At 41.7% G+C, this 18,325-nt stretch overlaps 1 protein-coding gene across 1 annotated transcript; it reads right to left on the bottom strand.

Moving 5' to 3' along the window:
- Nucleotides 1–8,920: 8,920 nt before the first annotated feature.
- Nudt11 (nudix hydrolase 11) lies at nucleotides 8,921–9,415 on the bottom strand. Its single transcript, XM_077107458.1, has one exon. It carries the CDS (start codon nucleotides 9,413–9,415, stop codon nucleotides 8,921–8,923), a length of 495 nt encoding a protein of 164 aa, XP_076963573.1.
- Between the last annotated feature and the right edge of the window lie 8,910 nt (nucleotides 9,416–18,325).

Raw genomic sequence — 18,325 nt, forward strand, 5'->3', positions numbered from 1 at the left:
CCACATTTCTTTATGTTATTGATTTTTAATTACATATTCTATTTAAATGTCAGGAGCTTATTCTCAAATGTCCAGTAGGAGGCAAGGTGCCGTTGCTGGAACCACCTGTTAAGAATGATTTTGCAATTTTCTATCTTGTCTTTGTAACACCCAAGAGATGAGGCTTAAGTTTTAGTAGATAATAAGAAAAGAGAAAATTGTTACCAACCCTACCCTGATGCCTCTGTCCTCTCAGCACTGGCCCCAAAGAAGTCTAAACTCCCAGAGGTACTATTAAACTTCTTCACATTGCTGTGTACAATTACATAGAACACAGGCTATAATCAGTCATCTTGGACCCTGCTGGGTTTTTTGATTCCCCATGTTGTTTACCATCCCAGAAAGAGGAGTAGCACTGAGTTTACTGTAAGGTATTGTCAATCCTGTTATTTTTAATCTTCATCTAAAAAGCATGCAAGTTGGAGGAAGATAAAACTGATTTCTTTCCCCCACCATTTTAGCTCTTTAATTCATTTCATTGACTTCATGTTTATATCTTGGATTCTGAGAATATAAATTTGAGATATTTCAAGTATTATATGGAGATTGGGTTTAGGGAGCTGCTTTCCATTCATGATTTGAGTTGAAACCAAAAACTAGTTTTCATAGTGAGCAGTGTTTTGAGGTGGAGGGACTTTCCTAAGCCATTTGAAGTCAACCTTTATTAGGGAAAAAAAATCTAGTAAAGGAACCTAAAAAGGATCTGATCCTTCTAGTATATTCTGTGCATTAGTTGTAAACTGTGTCCATTTTGTTACATTTCCCTCACATAATCTGGTTATCTTTAGTAAAATCTCATTAAAAGTCATGGCCTGGTTGCTCATATACTATAGGAAATTAGGGAAGGGTGAGAGCACCTTTTGGGATAAAAATATAGATGAGTTATAAAGTAATCAGTGTGTAAATAATCCCTTATTAAAATCTTATATCATTATTTTAAAATGTAGAAGGAATTCATGAGGTCCTAGGTTTGAACCTCAGCATTGCATTAAGAAAAAAAAAGGGGGGGCGGTATAAGGGGAGAGCAGGATTCCTTTCCCTGAATGTAGAATGGTAGTGTCCTTGTTTACTCATTGGAAAACACTGCTCAGAGGGGTCAGAGGCTACAGCAGGGCAGGGATATGGTAGCTTACTGAGGATCTAGTCAAAATGGAACATTCTGTAAATAGGTAATAGCAGGTCTACTTTTAGCCAATTATGTTTAAACTGTGTTACTTGCAAAGAGTCTGAACTGATGCCTTACCCCAGCCTACTGCTTAATGAGTAGAAAGTATGTGTGGGAATTAGGAAACAAAAGCAAAAGAAAACAAGTTTCTTTCACCTTGCATGAGGACTTGGTGAATAGAATAAGGTCTATATTTCAGAACCAAGTTTTCTGTTATGCTTTCTGCATTTGTCCAGACAGGGCAGAAATAGCACAAATTCCACAATGAGCCTGAGTGTTAGCCTAAAAATGATAAGGAATAGCAAAGGTGCCTGTGTGGTGAGTGTTTAACAATAAAAAAAATCATGGATTTTTTGAAATATTCTCCTTGTTTAAGTTACATATTTTTTTATGTTTGCAAATCAAACAGACTAAAAGATATGTGTATACACATCATATGTATGTGAAAATTTATTTAGTTTTTGTATTGCACAAATTTTCTGGAGATGAATTAATTTTGTAATCAGAGAAAAACAGTGTCTTTTAAAAAATATATTTATTTTTAGTTATAGGTAGACACAATATATTTATTTTATTTTTATGTGGTGCTGGGATCGAACCCAGTGCCTCGTGAATGCTAGGCAAGCACTCTACCTCTGAGCCACAACCCCAGCCCCAGCCCCAGCATTCAGTGTCTTTTTAAAAATAAATTGTAGGGGGATGGGGTTGTGGCTCAGTGGTAGAGCACTCGCTTAGCACATGCGAGGCCTTGGGGTCCATCCTCAGTACCACATAAAAATAAATAAAATAAAGGTATTGTGTCCAATCAACTACAAGTAAAAAAATAAATATTAAAAAATTAATAAATTGTAGGATAAGGAGTGTTGTTCCATTGGTAAACCTCAACTTATGTCCACTACTAGAGTTGAAAGATTGCTGGTCATGTATGGCATAGTGGTGGTGCTAAAATATTTTGCATTTGTCATGGGGGGTGGGGTGCAGGGAGGGCACCTCCAAAGAAAAATTCACACTAAGGGAAGAGCACTCTGCCAACAGGTTTGGCTCAAGAACAAAAGGTAGGTTTTTGGAGAAGAGAAATGAGTTTTCTTGGGCTGTGGATTTGGTTTCCTCACCAGCCTTCCATACTTAAATTCTAGAAAGAGAAACTCTGAGGAATGTTTTTTTTTCCTTCAATTTTTATTATGGAAAATTTCAAACATATACAAAAGTATAGAGAATAGGATAGCGAATTCTCAAGCATCCATCATACAGCTTTAACGATTATGAAGTCAGAGCCAATCTTGTTTCATCTATGCACTTGCCTACCCCACCCTCGAATTATATTGAAGCAAATACCAGTAGCATATCATCTAGAAATTTTAGTACATTTCTCTAAAAGATAAGCATTTAAAAAAAATAATCACAGTACCATATCACAGCTAAAATAACCAATATATCAGAAATATGTGTTTTTATTTCAAATTCTGTAAAATCTGGGGACACAATCAACACATTTCACTGGTACCATGAGGAAGGATGTTAACACTATTACAGAGTCCAAGCTTTTCCCAATGTAATTGTTTTATAATGCAAAAGAATAATAAAGCAAACCATCACATTACAGCCATATTGGGACTCTTGTAAGGAGCTGGGGAAGAGTGCTGATGTCACACACTCCATAGCAAAACACAATGATATTTCTCCTCTAAACTGTCTCTGTCCTAATGTTGTTCTGGAAGTGGCTGACCCAAGTCTTCCCTTTAAAATCCTTCATACTGTGTTCCCTTATTACAGATGTCTCTTTCCCAAATGCCTTTTCTAAGTGACAACAGTGTGGTCTCTCAACACTGCAGATGTAGAAACTAGATGGGATGAGGAGTTAGCTGAGTGTACTGGGAAAGGAATGAAAACTATGACCAACTGAAACCGTGAGAGGCAAAAGAAATGTAGGCAAACTTCATGGCATAATTAACTTTGGAAACGGGCTATGCTGTGGTCTTTCTTGGCTCTGGCATCAAATAATAGAGAATATTGAATCTGTAAGAAGAGAAAAAAAAAGCTTTTCCTCAAAGAGATGTTAAGATGACATGTAACAAGTGGTTAGGGCATTGCAAAAAAATTAAATGTATTATGTGTATATTATTTTAAGATCTATTTTTATAAAACTCACAATATTATCTTGTGTGCATTGTATTTATTTTTACAATTACCTTTATAGCAAGTGATTTTCTGAATAAAATGTTAAGCAAATTAATAACAGTACAAAAACACTGAAGTTGTTACATGAAGGACTGATTCTACAAAATGTTTCTCTAAGCGATGGCATAATTGTAAAACTGTGCCAGCCACTGTGTGGTATGATATAGAAATATGATTAACAAATATGATTAATTCTTGGCCTTGAACATCTCACAACTGCCTGGAAATGTTTCTGAAACACCTGATACACAAAAGCTACACCATGGTGCCTAGAACACATGTACTCTACTAGCACCAGATTGGAAGGGGAATGTTTTGCCACACAGGGATTACAAAATATTAATTGAATCAAAGACCTTCAGTGAAGCCAACCATATTTCAAGTAGTGTCTCAGATGCAGGATATGCAAAAGAGTAAGGAAAAATAGTCTTCGCTCTCAAAGATATAGTCTAATGAAGAAGGCAGACACATCAAAAAAGCACAACAAAAGGCTATAGGTGCTGAATTAAGAGTCTCTTCACGTACAATAGTACAACAACCAGAGCAAGAAGAGTCAGTAGAATAGACAGAAGGAGTGTCTGTCCCGAGACGCAGGAGAAAAACCAGATGAGCTGTCTCCTTGGGAACATTTCAAGTGCTCACCTGCACTTGACAATTTCACTGAGCACTAGGATCACATCAATGATTCTTTCAGAGCAATCCTGAACATCTTTACTGTTCATCTGGAAAAAGAAACCAACATACAATTAGCAAGCTTATATTAACAATTCTCCCAACTGACAAATTTAGCGAGGGCATATTATGTGTGTCAATCACTTGGCATTTGGAAAGCTTTCACAGAATTATCTAATGCAGATGCAATGTGAGTCTGGATAAACAGCTGAGGAATTCACAGGCCAATATGACACAAAAAAATTCAGGAAACCTGATTCCAAAAATTTTGCAAAAGGGGAATGAGTATGTAAGATATTTTTAAAAAGCCAGGCACAGTGGCACACACCTGTAGTCCCAGCAACTTGGGAGACTGAGGCAGGAAGATCATGAGTTTGAGACCAGGCTGGGTGACTTAAAAGAGATCTTGTCTTAAAAAGGGATGTGGATGTAGCTTACTGGTAAAACACCCAGGAGTTCAATCCCCAATACAAATAAAAGAAAAAAACCCACAAATCCTAAATTCAGGCTTTGGATATAGCTCAGAAGTAGACTACTAACCTAGAATGTGTGAGGCACTGAGTTCATTCCCCAGTACCACAAGCACAGACAAATCCTAAGTTCCATGTTGTGGACTCTAGGTTTATGGAACCAAATCAGACTATTCCCAACCACCAAAGGATTTGTGGACCTGTGGACGCCTAGCTTTGCAAATAGATTAAGCCCAATAAACTATGAGAACCATCACACAGGAGGGGCTTTTTTCACATGGTCAGAAAAGTGTTCTCACCAGAGATATACATGAAGTACCTCTTTTTATTCTCTCTAATGACAGATTTCAAAAACAACTTGAGCATCAGATAATTAGATAACGTGGCTGAAGTTAGAGTGACTAAGAACTGGTACTATGTCTGTCTGACTTCCAAGTCCTGATGTAGTTTCTATCACATCAAGCTCTCTATCATAAAAAAAAAAATCACATTTAGGTACAGTCAACATAGTGACTTCTGTTTCTCATAGTGGTTTTGAGCCAAAAACATCTAAAATCTTCTAAATGCAGTACAGTTGTTTATTATGAGACAACTACCAGGAAAATACTGAAATTTTTTTGGTAGTACCTGGCAGATCCCCCACAATAAGGGAAACCTAGAGGCGAAAGCTCTGGTCAGGTTAACAAAAATATGTAGCTATTTATTATATTTTATGAACAAATTGGCATTTGTATATGAATCTTTTCAATGAAAGTCATGCAAATTAATTAAAATCTTTGTATCCATTATCTTGAATCTATTCAAAGTAAAAGAGCAACTGAATTGTTTTATAACAATTTTCTCCCTTTAGTTTGCTTCTTAAAAGTGTGGCCAACAGATTTTTTTTTAGTTTTTTTTTAACCTTTTTTAAAATTTATTTTTATGTGGTGCTGAGGTTTGAACCCAGTGACTAACACATGCTAAGTAAGCACTCTACTACTGAGCTACAACCACAGCCCAATAGATTTTGTATCTACAGTCATACACAAAATTTCTTGAAAAAAATTATACAGTATTATGTTTCTAGGAAATCTACATATCTATATTACAGTTTTCTCTTTATACATTTATAAAAATAAAAGCACTTGACTAGGGGGCTGGGAATGTAGCTCAATGATACAGTCCATGTTTAGCATGCATGAGGCCCTGAGTTCAATCCCTTGCACCTCAGTTGGAGGGTGTTGACCAGCTGAAAATGGATAACGTAAGCTATTTATTAACCATGTAGAAAATAAGTTTCTGATCTATAGCTGCAAACTGCAATTATCTGCAGAAACTATTCTTTTTCTTTCTTAATGGGGACAGGGGAAGGCTATAAAAATCTAGCTGCCTATGTTTAGTGAAATCATAAAAATAATATTTAAGTGACTTGTAACACTCTTAGAAGGAAAAAAATTCCAACAGTACATCATCTTTTAGAGCACTGAATTGGTAGAAATGTCTATGTATTAACTCTGGTTACCTGTTGTAGCCTAAATCTACTGATTTAAGTCTTTTAAAAATGCCACTTATTTGAGCTTTTAATTATTCAGACAAGACTGTGTTCCACAGAATATCTTATTTAAAAACACTCAAGTGATCCTAACAATCAATCCTTAGGATCACTTAAAAATATTATTCTAGACATTTCTGGTTAAATAAAGTAAGTACATACAAAGGAAGGAAGGAAGAAAGGAGGGGCACAACATATTTATAGGCTAACAATTCTTAAGGACAGGTTATCAATGCTGTACATTCTTGCCTTTATCAGACCTGTAAAGAAGAAACTATATAATATGATGCATTGTTTCCTCTAATAATAGCAAGTATATGTTAAACCTCCAAGTTCCTGTGTCAGTGTTACAGGTGGAAGGGGTTCTATTTACCCAAAAATCTATAAGTAGAATCTAGTAAGTATACTGTGGATGGTAATATAGAACTTAATCTTGAGTAACTAGGTCATGGGGAGTGGGTGCACAGGATCTGTCTTGAGATTGTGTGAATAATAAAAGTCAATTTGTTTGGAATTATTCCCTTTATTCTCTGCACTCAGCTCCTATCTTTAGTCCCAGACAACCAATAATCTGCAGTGTCCATAGATTTGTCTTTTTTTCCTGTGACTTGTAAAAAAATATGATTCAAATATATATTCAATATATATCACTTTGTTAGAAAAAAGCAGAAAAAATATTGATATTTTATTGGACTAAATAATTCAGTTAATAAAACTGTTGTTTTTTAAAAGTCACCATTTTTTAAGTTACCCTTTCCTTTGGTAGCATTACTGCAGAAATGTTTTCTGAATTGAATAATGTACTTTATCTCTATTTAAATGTGAAATAAAATTTTTAGAAAAAGGGGAAACACATTTCTTTATAAATGCAATGACACCCACTTTCTATCAGCATATAAGAATATTAATTTGTAAAATTACAATGCAAACCAAATGGAGAAAAATATTGAATGCTTGGAAGGGTAAAATGCAGAAAGTACACAAGAGGGCAGCAGAAAGGAGTATACATATGGTTCAAAATCTGATCTATTCTTTGATATTAAGATGGGAGAGCAGAGTAATGATTTGGAGAAATGCAATAGTCTTTGGGTCATGGGCAATGTTAATTTCTTGATCTGAATGCTAGTTTCTGCATGTGTTCACTAAGTAACAATTCATTAAGCTGTATAGTTAAGACTTGTGAATTGTTCTTATGTATGATGTACATCAAAAAATTCACTAATTTTATAAGGGTACCTCTATTAAATTTTTAGCAGTAATTATGTTAAAAAAAAAAGGTTACTTCAGGCAGGATATGGTTCAGTGGAAGAGTGCTTGCCTAGCATTTCTGAGGCTCTGGGTTCAATCCCCAGCATAGCAGCAGCAAAAAAAAAAAAAAAAAAAAAAAAGTTATTTTGAGCTGTACCAAATTGTTTTACATAATCATTACTTTCCATTTGTAGTCATCATTCATTCATAGAATGTTGTTAAATTGCTTAAGTGTTAGATATGGAATGTTCTTTTCACACTCAATACTCTCTTCACAAAGTAGGCTTTCCTTCTACCTAATTTCAGACAAGGCTAGGGAAACACAGGAAGTTCCAGAAGAGAGACTAATGTATTATAGATGGGATTCCTGATTTCAAACAAGTACCAAGGGGGGAAAAAAACCTAATAGCTTCTGGTTCAGCACCCCAAAAAGTTTGCCTGTTAAACAAAACACTTATCCTCTGCCAAGAAGAGAAAACGTTCAGGTGTCCTAACAGGTTGCAACATCTGTAACAGTGAATAGCAAATAGACTTAACTCACTCACTTGGGATGCAATCACCATAAAAGATTCCATTCCTGTGGTTACTGCCAGTCAGGGAAGTTTAACCAGGTTATCACTAAATTCAAACATGGGCCATGACTTACTTTCAAAAACGAATGCATGCTGAGAGAATGACTGTTCTTCCAGAGTGTCCAGAAATAGGCACTGGGCATTGGAAGTCCAGCAGCCTAAATCATACTCTATGAATATAGTTTTCATTATAAGAGGTGGACATCACATGCATTTTGCTAGCAATTCCCCAGAAATATCTACTTTATAGGGCAATACCTCATAAACTCAATGGGAAATGAAAATTTCTAGTCAGCAGTGAAAAACCACCTAAGGTGGGAATTTAAAAAAAAAGAAATCAAACGATCTACGTATGAATAGACACAGGCATTTCTGAAAGAGGCACATCAGATCCCACTTCTGAAGCCGAAATTTTCTGTTTGACTGCAGGAAGAGCACAAGCTTTAAATTTTCCCATTTTTCTAATTTAAAACGATCCCAACCAACTCCCACCACAGAAGAGCTTGCTGGCAAGGATGAAGAAAGGCTGTGAAGGGAAAGGAAACTTCGGGGGAAAAATAATAGAAGATGCCCACACGATCAAGCAGGGCGCACTTAAAGGCCTCCACTCCGAAACAAACCACACGCCTGCTATCCAAAATGCGCACGCACACTCACGCACGAACATGTGAAGTACAAAAAAAAAAAAAAAAAAAAAAGCCCAAACCAAAACATCACAAGGCGCGCGCACACACCCACCCCCAAGAGCAGAGCAGGGCCAGCACTTAAGGCACCTTTAAACGAAACCCCTTGCAGCTTTGGCTTACCGAAACATTTTACAGTGTCGCCAAGAAGCGATTTTGAAAGCGTCTGAAAAACGTGCAAATTGTCTGAAAACAGTGCCTGGCAACAGAGACAATTTGCAAGCGTGATTCAGAGGTCTGCCAGGGAAACAAAAGAAGCCTCTCTCCTGCCCGTGCGACCGCACATGGCAGGAGAGGTGCTCCCTCCGGCAGGGCTCTTCTGAAGCCAGGCGACCACCGAAGTCCGGCGCGAGCGGTACATACTAGGGATCGCTCTGCGACGCGGACGCGGCCACGGAGTTTCCATTGGTCGGGGAGCCGCCCAGCTTCAGTTTCTCCAGGTACTCGGCGTGCACGGGCTTGTGGCACTGCAGGACCTTGATGGCATCTTCGATCTTGAACCACTCTCGCTTGCGCCCGATGCTAATGGAATCTTCCCAATCTTCCAGCAGCTCGGTGACAGTCAGTACATACACGTAGGTCCTGTGCTTGCGATCTTGGTTCTGTTCGAAAACGCCCAGGAGCCGGCCCAACTTCCCCTTGACTCCCGCCTCTTCGTACACCTCTCGCACCGCCGCGCCGCCGGGCTCCTCCTCGGGCTCCATGCCCCCGCCGGGCACGATCCAGCGGTCCGGGTACCGGCTGCTGCTCACCAGCAGCACCTCGTCCTCGCGCTCGCTGCGGAAGCACAGGCATGCAGCCCGCTTCTTGAAGCCCTCCGGGTCGTAGGTCCGCGTCTGGTTCGGCTTGCACTTCATCCTGGAGGCCGCCGCCAGAGTGGCCGGAGCCGCCGCCGAGCAGCAGAGCAGCCGGTCTGCAGAGAAAGGGCCGGGCGAGGGCGAGGGCGAGGGCGAGAGCTAGCGAGAGCGATCGGGCTCAGGCTCGGGCTCCAGAGAGAGTCGCGGGAGCAGCGAGTGCGGCCGAGGGAAGACTAGGCGGGCGCGGGGGCGGGCGCGGGGGCGGGGGCGAGCCGGCGCGTCAGTCAGTCCGCGGGGCGGGCAGCCGCCGGCCGGGCGCGCGGAGGGTCCCCACCCGCCGCCTGATTGGAGGCGCCGCTTCCGCCGCCTCCCGGGACCCGGCAGCCCACGACTCCGCACGCAGCCCACCGCGTCGCCACCGCCAGTGCGCCGCTCCCGCCCTCTGTCGCTCAGCCGCCGGGCAGGGGTTGAGCGAGGTGAGGCGCATTCACGTGCGCGCTCGCGGGCCGGTCCGCGTGCGCGTCCACGGCGGAGGGCGAGGGGCGGGGGCGGGGGTCTCCTGGCTCCCGCAGCGCGCGACGCCGAAGGCCCACTGCGCAGGCGCCCCGCACCTCTGGGGCCGGGAACCTCCTGCCCACACAGCGAGATTCGCCGCATTGGCACCTGCCCGGGAGACCGTTCCACGTGTGTCTTTCGGCCCAGCGTGGCTGTGGCTGTGGTGCCGCCGGACGGTGCTCCTCACCCACCCGCCCCCACGTTGCGCCAAGCACACGCGGGTCTTTACACACCCCCGGGGCCGCTGGGTCCTCAGCCTCATCTCCCGAGATGGAAGGCACTGGCTGTAGATGGGAAGAGCCCCCTGTCCGCAAGATGACCAGCGGGATTCTTGGCAAGATCATCTTGCTGAGTCACATCATGCGGTTTTCTTTCTTCAACAGGTTCTCCACCTTGCCAGGCGCCTTGCTTGGCACAAGCCTTCCCTTAACGCATTTCTTAAACCCCTAGTTAAGTCGTCTCTAACCTCTCTGATCCTCAGTTTCCTCCCGAGGCCATTTCTCGCCAGTTCCAAACCTTTCAACTTTCAGTCATAGACACCTCACTACTAGGGAACCACCCCCGGTGGTTTTGTACCAAATCCCAAGAATCCACACCCCTACCCTTCTCTGTCTTTCTTATTCATAAGCATTGCCAGCGTTTGGGGGAAACTTGTGCATGGCGCTCCATGGCAGTCTTCAGGTTTTACAATTTGGCTTGAAAAAGTCTGGTATGTGACTCCAGCAAAGCCACTGGGCGCTCTCTCGCCTCTGTTTGCTCACCCTGTCCACTTGGAAGAGAAATGGCACCTCACCAGAGGTGCCAGAGTTAGCAGCCTTCAGCCTTCCCTCTCCATTTATTTCTTCTCAGTGTTTCTCCGGTCCCTCCTTCGAGTAGTAATAGCCTCATAGAGAAGCAGTCTGATGTCCCTAACTTTGTCGTATTGCACACTAAGGACCTTTGTCTCTCTCTTACAGGCTGCTGACATCAGCCAAGTGCCCCGGGGAGGTCATAGAAACCGACCTTTTTGTTGAAATCATCCCTTCCCTCTCGGGAAGATGGACACTGAAAAGTAAATGGAAACCAGTCATGAAACATTTAGTTTCCAGGCATCTGCTTGATTCCGTGTGTACCCAGAATTGCTAATGAAGATGATGGTCTTTTCCCAAGGACCACAAAAGCCTGAACTATCTAGGGCATGAAGTGACAAAAAGGACTGGGTCATACATGAAGAACCTGATCAAATGAAAACAGTGCCTTCAGCAAAAATACTGTTTCTACTGATGATATGTTCAAGATGGATGGATGATCAAAAAGTTTTTCAGGGAACCCAAACCTGTTCATTGAAAACAAGCTGGAAAATAAAATCCCTCCATGCTACACTAACTCGCAACTACACACATGACGTTAAACACCTAGAAAAATTCCATTACAATCGTGATGAACATAAATATGCCTATTCTTGTCCACATTACTAAATATTTTTGTAAGTTCTTTCTGGTATGATGAGATTATAAACAATAAAGTCCAAACTGGTGAAATCAATGTTATCATGATTTCCTGACAAAAAGAATATTTTCTTAGGACACACCTCAGGGGAAAAATTTTACAAAGAAATTGTTTAATAGAAGAATGAAACACTGATCTTTTGAAGATGTGAAGCTTTCATGCATGCCATCAGGAGAAATGATGACTATCAAACTGGCAGTGTCAACCACCACAAAATGTGTAAAATCCCAAGAGATCCTAAAAAGTATGGCGAGGAGTTCGTAGTGCATGATAGCACTTCTGCTCATGGCTCTGAAAGATGATTTGAGAAAAGCAACTGGCTCTTCAGCAAAGCTGGCAGATTGGGCTGGTGTCTGAGCAGGTGTGGTCCACCCAGGCCCCAGCCATGACCCAGGTCTGCTTCACATTGCAGGTCCCATCTCCCTTTCTCACCGGAGGTGCCATTTTCTAGTTTGTTCCATCTCTTCCACAGAAGACTCTGCTTATGCAACATGCCTCTGCTGGGGACAAATCCATGGCACGCTAGAGGAACAGGAACATTTGAATGTGGAAAGAGATGCAGGCTGGACTCCTGGTGGCAAAGTCATAGCATGTTTCTGGATAGGGAGTTCCACAACTTACTCGTTTGATACAAGAACAAGGAAATTTCCAGGTTAGGTTTTTTTTCAGAATTTCACAAAATAATTTTGTCATTCACCTGAGAGGAATGTGGTGAGAATGACCATGATTTAAAAAACTAAATAACTTTTAAGAGTAAAAATCATTTTTACAAGTTCAGTATTGCAGAGTCTGGCTTATTCATATTTAATTGTTTTTCTAAACTGTGTAATTCTGCATCACTGTGGCACTAGACATTTAGGGCAATGAGTGCAGTGCATTCCTGCTGGGCAGTGTCTCCTCTCTCCTTGTTGGTGGGCTTGACCTTGGAACTGTCTTTGTCCACCAGCATAACAACAAATATGAAGTAAACATAGAGTTGAAAAGTGCTTGTACACTAGGGTTTCTCTCTCTTTTGGCTCTTGAAACCTCATGACAGCAACCTAGGGTAGCTGCATGATGAGAGCCCTATGGCTCATTCATCCCATTCATCCCAGGTGACACTGAACCAATTGCCCAACATATGTCTGAGACCATCCTGGGCCATTCAGCCCCAGCAAAGCCCCTTAGCTGACAGGTCCCAGATGCATGTGTAAGCTTTATTGAGAAAGCAAAAGAATCACTCACATGAGCCCAGCTGAAATTGTCAACCTGCAGAATCCTTGGCAATTGTTGCAATTGTTGTTTTAAAGTACTATATTTTGGGGTTCTTTGTCATGCATTAAAATTAGCTGATACAAATATTAACCATTAAATTGGATCAAAGTTCAACCAAAAGCAGAGAAATTCATTTTCTTAGAAATCGAACCTTTGCTTACAAAGGATGTCATTTAACCTTGCTGAAGTCAGAAGGAAAGGAATGAGGTTAAGCCATTTAATCTTTGCTGATTGCATCTGTGTGGCAAGCTCCCTGGTAAGCCAGTGATGTTATTTAACTGTCATCCCATTAACTCTTAGGGAAGGAGGCAGATACTATGTCCATTTTATAAAAAGGAACACTGAGGCTTGGAGTGGAGCTTGTGAACGCAAGGTATCATGTTTCCATAGACTGCACTGTCACAATATCACCATGTCTTGTCAAATGGATTATTCTGTCAGAGCTGTGGTTTGCTGTGGCCTTCTTTGATGATGTTCAGTCTTGCCCCTTAGGTAAGGTGTTTGCTCAGGATCACTGAATTTGGTGAAATAAAATGTCCTTCATGGTGTTCTTGTGTACAATAAGTGAAAAGTGTCCTTCCATTTCCAGCAATGAATACCTTTGTCAACTTGTCATGGAACCTAACGATTTGAAGCTTCAGTTTCCCCTGTAAGGTACAATGCAATGCAGTGATACAGAAAAGAAGACACTATTTTGTCGTCATTCTAGGCCAGTGTTTAATTATGGATGGTCAGCTGTATTTTATGTACCCAATCTCCATTTGCCAATAAGTCTGAAAATTGAGTATCAACCTCCCCACAACAGATTCAGAAATGGGCTGATAAAGGTGAAAGCAATAATCCAGTAAGTGTGGGAGTTAGGATTCAGACACAGGGACTCCCTGGGTCCCAGGGTAACCCTCTGGCACTCAGTATGCAAATGTCCCTCCTGTTAAGGCTTGCTGAGATACACAGTGGCCTGGCATTCCCTTTGGTTAAGTCCTCCTCCTCTCAACATTTTGTTTCCACATGGAAAATCCAAGCTCCCAAGGGAATGTTGCATCCATGTAAATTCTAGGACAGCCAGGACCCAAGCTGAGAGGATGTGCTCTGAAACCAACAAGCCTAGGCCTCATATTCTGCATTTGGCTTAGGAGGGAGGAGCAGATGGGCAACTGACAGCAGCAGTAGAAGCATGCTCATGGGAATTTGAGGGCTTTACCCAGTGAGAAAGCCAAAGAAGCTGGAGGCGCCTCTTCTGTGGCTGCTTTTCAGGAGTACAGCCCTGAGAGAGGGGAGCCCTGTGGAAACAACTGTTCCCTGGTATAGACAATGGGAGTGATGGCCCCTGAACTGGACAATACCCCTAGCTGTGCCCAGCTGTCAGGAGAGGGATCACCAGGACATACCTGACAGACTTTCTGGATATTCAAAAGGGAAACAAAGCCAATGGAAGTGATTGTAGTACTGATCAATGAGGAAAATCATGGCACACAGCACTGCAAGTGACCTAGAATGTAAATCTACCCCTCCCTGTAGCTGTGCATCCTTATGCAAGTTCATGTTTCTGTTGCCTTGGTTTTTCTCATCTGTAAAATGTGGAAGGTACTCAGGAAGTCATGAGCACCTACCTCATGACCCTCATCTCTCCCAAAGTGGCTTTTCTGACCATGTGCTCAGTCACCCTTTCACTGGGTTTAAACCACTCACATCTGGTTTTCCAGGCATCCTTCACCTTGAATTTTACCATATCTCTAATCAAGAGTTCTGGAACATTCCATTGGTATTCTGGTGAGAAGGGAGGATTGGGAGGCAGTATGAAATGTTCCTGTTTCCATCTGAATCAGCACAGTGCCTGGGACCTGATGTCCTGCAAAGTCTCAGAAATGTGGATGGAAAGAAACATTGTGACAGAAGGTACAAGGACCACAAAATATATTCATTCTTGTTTCTGTTCTTTCCCTATTAGTGATCGGAAATGAAATATTTGTTACTTTAGGGCAATTCCCTATATGCCTTTCATCATGGGAAGTGATGCATGCTGTGTCCTTCTTATCAACCTCTGCAAGTCTCCAGTTCTTGGTTTCTGTATATACAGTGCACACCCTTTTTACCTTGAACACAAAAGTGCCTTCATTATTCACTAAAAATTTTCAAATATAAAATGACTGTTATTCAAATTGCCCCCATGTTTTTCTTGTTCATTTCCTAGTTGAATCACAGCGGCAGACAGGATTGTATTTGTGCAGTCATGGCAGAGATGTGCACAGGTCCAAGTGGTTGCCAGAGTGTTTGGTGGAATTGTCCAATGAGCTCTTCCACTCTCATTCCTAGAATTCTCTGTCTTTGCTCACCACCTCTTCCCCACCCCCCATTGCCATGTTCCTGCTTTCACGGGTGCTCCAGGGTGTGCTGACTGTTGTGCCAGCACCTAACCCTTGTAACTGCTCATCTTCTTTCCTCCAAGGGACATGTTAAATCCTTACAGAAGCCTACAAGGCTCTTTAAAGAGCTGGCACATTTCCTCTTTGACTTTGCCAGTAGTGTCTCCCCTTTGCTCATTTACCTCAGGCTGGCCTGGACTCTGCAGAATTTAAATCTACCCCTCTCTGTAGCTGTGCATCCTTATGCATACTCTGTGTTTTGTCCAGCAGGTGCCCTCCTCAGTGCCTCTCTTCTGGCCATTCCCTCTGCCTGGAAGGCTCCTCTCTTTTGTCCACCAAGCTATAACTTGCTTCTATCTAGGCCTTGAAGTTCTCAGCTCCCCAGACCACCATGTTGCATATTGTAAACGGCACCCTTCTGTGAAACCTTTTCACTGGTGGTCCTTATCCCTTTATGATGGCCCAGATTTTCTTTTGATCACGGCACTTATCACCTAATGGACTGAACTTACCTACTTATTTTGTTTGTTGTTTTTCCCTTTACTTCCCCATGGACCCTGCTAGAGTACAAGCTCTTGAGGTAGGATTTCTATCTCTTGCCTACTGCTGTATTTGAAGCACCCAGAATTTGCTGGAGCACACGTGATTTAGTCATCCAGAAACTACATGTGGGAGGGATGTGGAGGGATGTGTCTCAGTGATGGATTGTTTGCCTAGCAGGTGGAAGGAGCCGGGTTCCATCCCAAGTACCATAAGGAAAAAGATAAAAAGTAAAGGGGATATAGCTCAGTGCTAGTGTGCCCCTACTTCCCATCCCTCTCCCCACCAAAATGTAAGGAAATTCCTTCAGCTTTATATTGAATATTTTTGCCTCCCCTGCTAGATTGGTCTTGAGTGACAGGTTCACATTTCAATGGTCTTTGTAAGCCTACCATTCAGGACAGCCTCTGAGAAGATCAAAATGATAACACTGATGATTTGCTTATTTAATTAATCTTGTAGAGTGACACTCATTGGGAAAACATTCTCTTTCCAATCTGCAGTCATCCTATCAGCTGCCATCCACATCAGCACCAGATAGCAACCAGGTGCTCCACAAACTGTAGTCAGCCATGAAGGTCTGAGAGCTGGAGGTTGGCCTCATTTTCTGTGGCACCTTGGTAGGCAGAGCCAGCAGTTCTTACCATAAACCCCACTGTAGGCGATGGATTTTCCTTTATCTGTGCAGAGCACTACTATAATTTACCTATTATATTTTATTTAAGTAATATTATATCTTGTAGAATAACACATAATTGCATGATTGAGCATGGTGGAAACAATGCAATGTTATAATATAGTTGAACATAACATTGAGACTGATATTTAATGACAAGACACATGTTGTATGCTATACTTCGCACCTAATTTATCTTTTTTTCTTTAATCCTGAGGAAAACCTCTTCAGAGGATATATTATTATTCCTATTTTATGTTGGAGAATGTTGAGATCCGAGGCATTATATAACTTTCCCAATATCTAAGAACTCTAAGTAGTCAGATGAGGGTGGAAATTCAGAGCTCTTGGAGTTGACACCCTCAGAAACCTGCAGCACCTGGAGATCCCACCTGGCTGGCCCCTGCCTCTCTTTCCCGTGCCCTCCCCTCCTCTCATTGCTGGCTCTGCAGCACTTCCATCTCTCTCCACATACACTTTCAGAAGCTCCTCATTCTGGAATGCTCCCTCCAGCTTCTTTGGCCAAATCTTGGTAAATTCCACACTGGTTCCTGCTGTGATTGGGGAGGTGACTGTTTTGGGTCCCTGGAAAGAGACAGATCACATGTTACTGATAACTCTTTAGTGTTTTTGATAAGGGTGGATCCTGATGCGGGTCCTTGGTTGCAGAGCTGGGTTTTGTATGGGAGAAAACCATACTTGGCAGGGCGCCTTCCCTTCCAGAAAAACCAGTCTAGTCCAGGAAGGAAAACAGGTGTCCTGTCCATGGCACTAGTGTATACCCACTGGCCATTCCTTCAGATCGGAATGCACTCCTCAGGTTCACCAATGACTTGTCAAATGTCTTCTCAAGGTTTATTCAATGAAGTCAAGGCGCATACAAGTAATGCATTGGTATCCAATTTCTGGTTGTGAAAATGATTCCACAGATAACAACTAAGTGCCACCAAGAAAATAGTCGGTTTTGGAGAGCTGCTCCATTGGCATCATGGCAGCATAGGTGTGACCATGGGCTTCAAGCTGCCATCATTCTCTAGTAATACAGAGACTGGAAGGAAAATGGCTTTTCCTATTCTCCTTTCCATCTTCCATTTCATTTCCAGGCAAGCTTGAAAATCTCTACTTGTGTTTGCAGTTTTCCCAAAATACAATGTTGGTAGAAGAGGATAGCAATCAAACTCCTAGTTTCTTAACTTAGCTTTACTTCAGTCAAATAGCTTTTACTTGCAGCCTGCATCTTAGAAGCGTGAATCATGAAAGCATACTATGTATTTTGTATAAGCACAAGGATAAATGCATCAGACTTCTAGTCCTCTAACACATACTAGCTTCTAAAAAAGTTTTCATGGCATCTGTTACCCAAAAGGCATACCAATGTTTGGCTGTATAGGAGGTATCTTCTGTCCTGCCTCCAATTTGGAAATGTGGTGAGAAATTCAGGGCTCTTGGTGGTGATACCTTCTGGAAGCCTGCAGCCCATGGAGATCCCATTTTGGCTGGCTTCCAGTAGTTTTTGCTATTCATTTTTCAGCATGAAATATATTAATTCAGCAAAACTTCTGCAATGTTTACCATGTCTCCAGAATGCTAGGTGATATGGAATGTGCAAAAACCAAATGAAATATGGCCCAAGTCTATAACTGTCTCATTGGAAATCAGAAAAGAACTGCAAATTCTGAATTATAAAAATAGTTAAGGTACATTTGCCATTGCCAAGATGAGAAAAGAAGAAGATGCAGAGAAATAAACTGAGGGGAAAAAGTGAAATAAGAGCAGGAATGAAATCAAAAGAACTTATTCCTTATAACTATGAACTTCCATGTCTGTGCCTGAAATTTCCATTGCTTTGGGATTCGCAGACTTTATTTCATATTTCTAGATATTTATACTTTCTATCCAAACATGTTAATAATCAAATAAGCATTCTTATACTCATTCATTAATTTATCTAGTTAAAATTTTATCAGTTTTTTGTGCATCAATCACTTTTTATTTGCAAAGCCTAGGTGAAATTCAAAAGTAATCCCATGTGAGAACATCTGAGAAAACAGGAGATTATCAGAAAAGCCAACATCAATTATTATTCAGGGAAGT

The sequence above is a fragment of the Callospermophilus lateralis genome, chromosome X (genome assembly GCF_048772815.1).
Source record: "Callospermophilus lateralis isolate mCalLat2 chromosome X, mCalLat2.hap1, whole genome shotgun sequence".
NCBI classification, from domain to species: Eukaryota; Metazoa; Chordata; class Mammalia; order Rodentia; family Sciuridae; genus Callospermophilus; species Callospermophilus lateralis.

Coding starts and splice junctions, on each gene's coding strand:
- Nudt11 (XM_077107458.1), bottom strand. CDS start 9,415: ATGAAGTGCAAGCCGAACCAGACGCGGACCTACGACCCGGAGGGCTTC.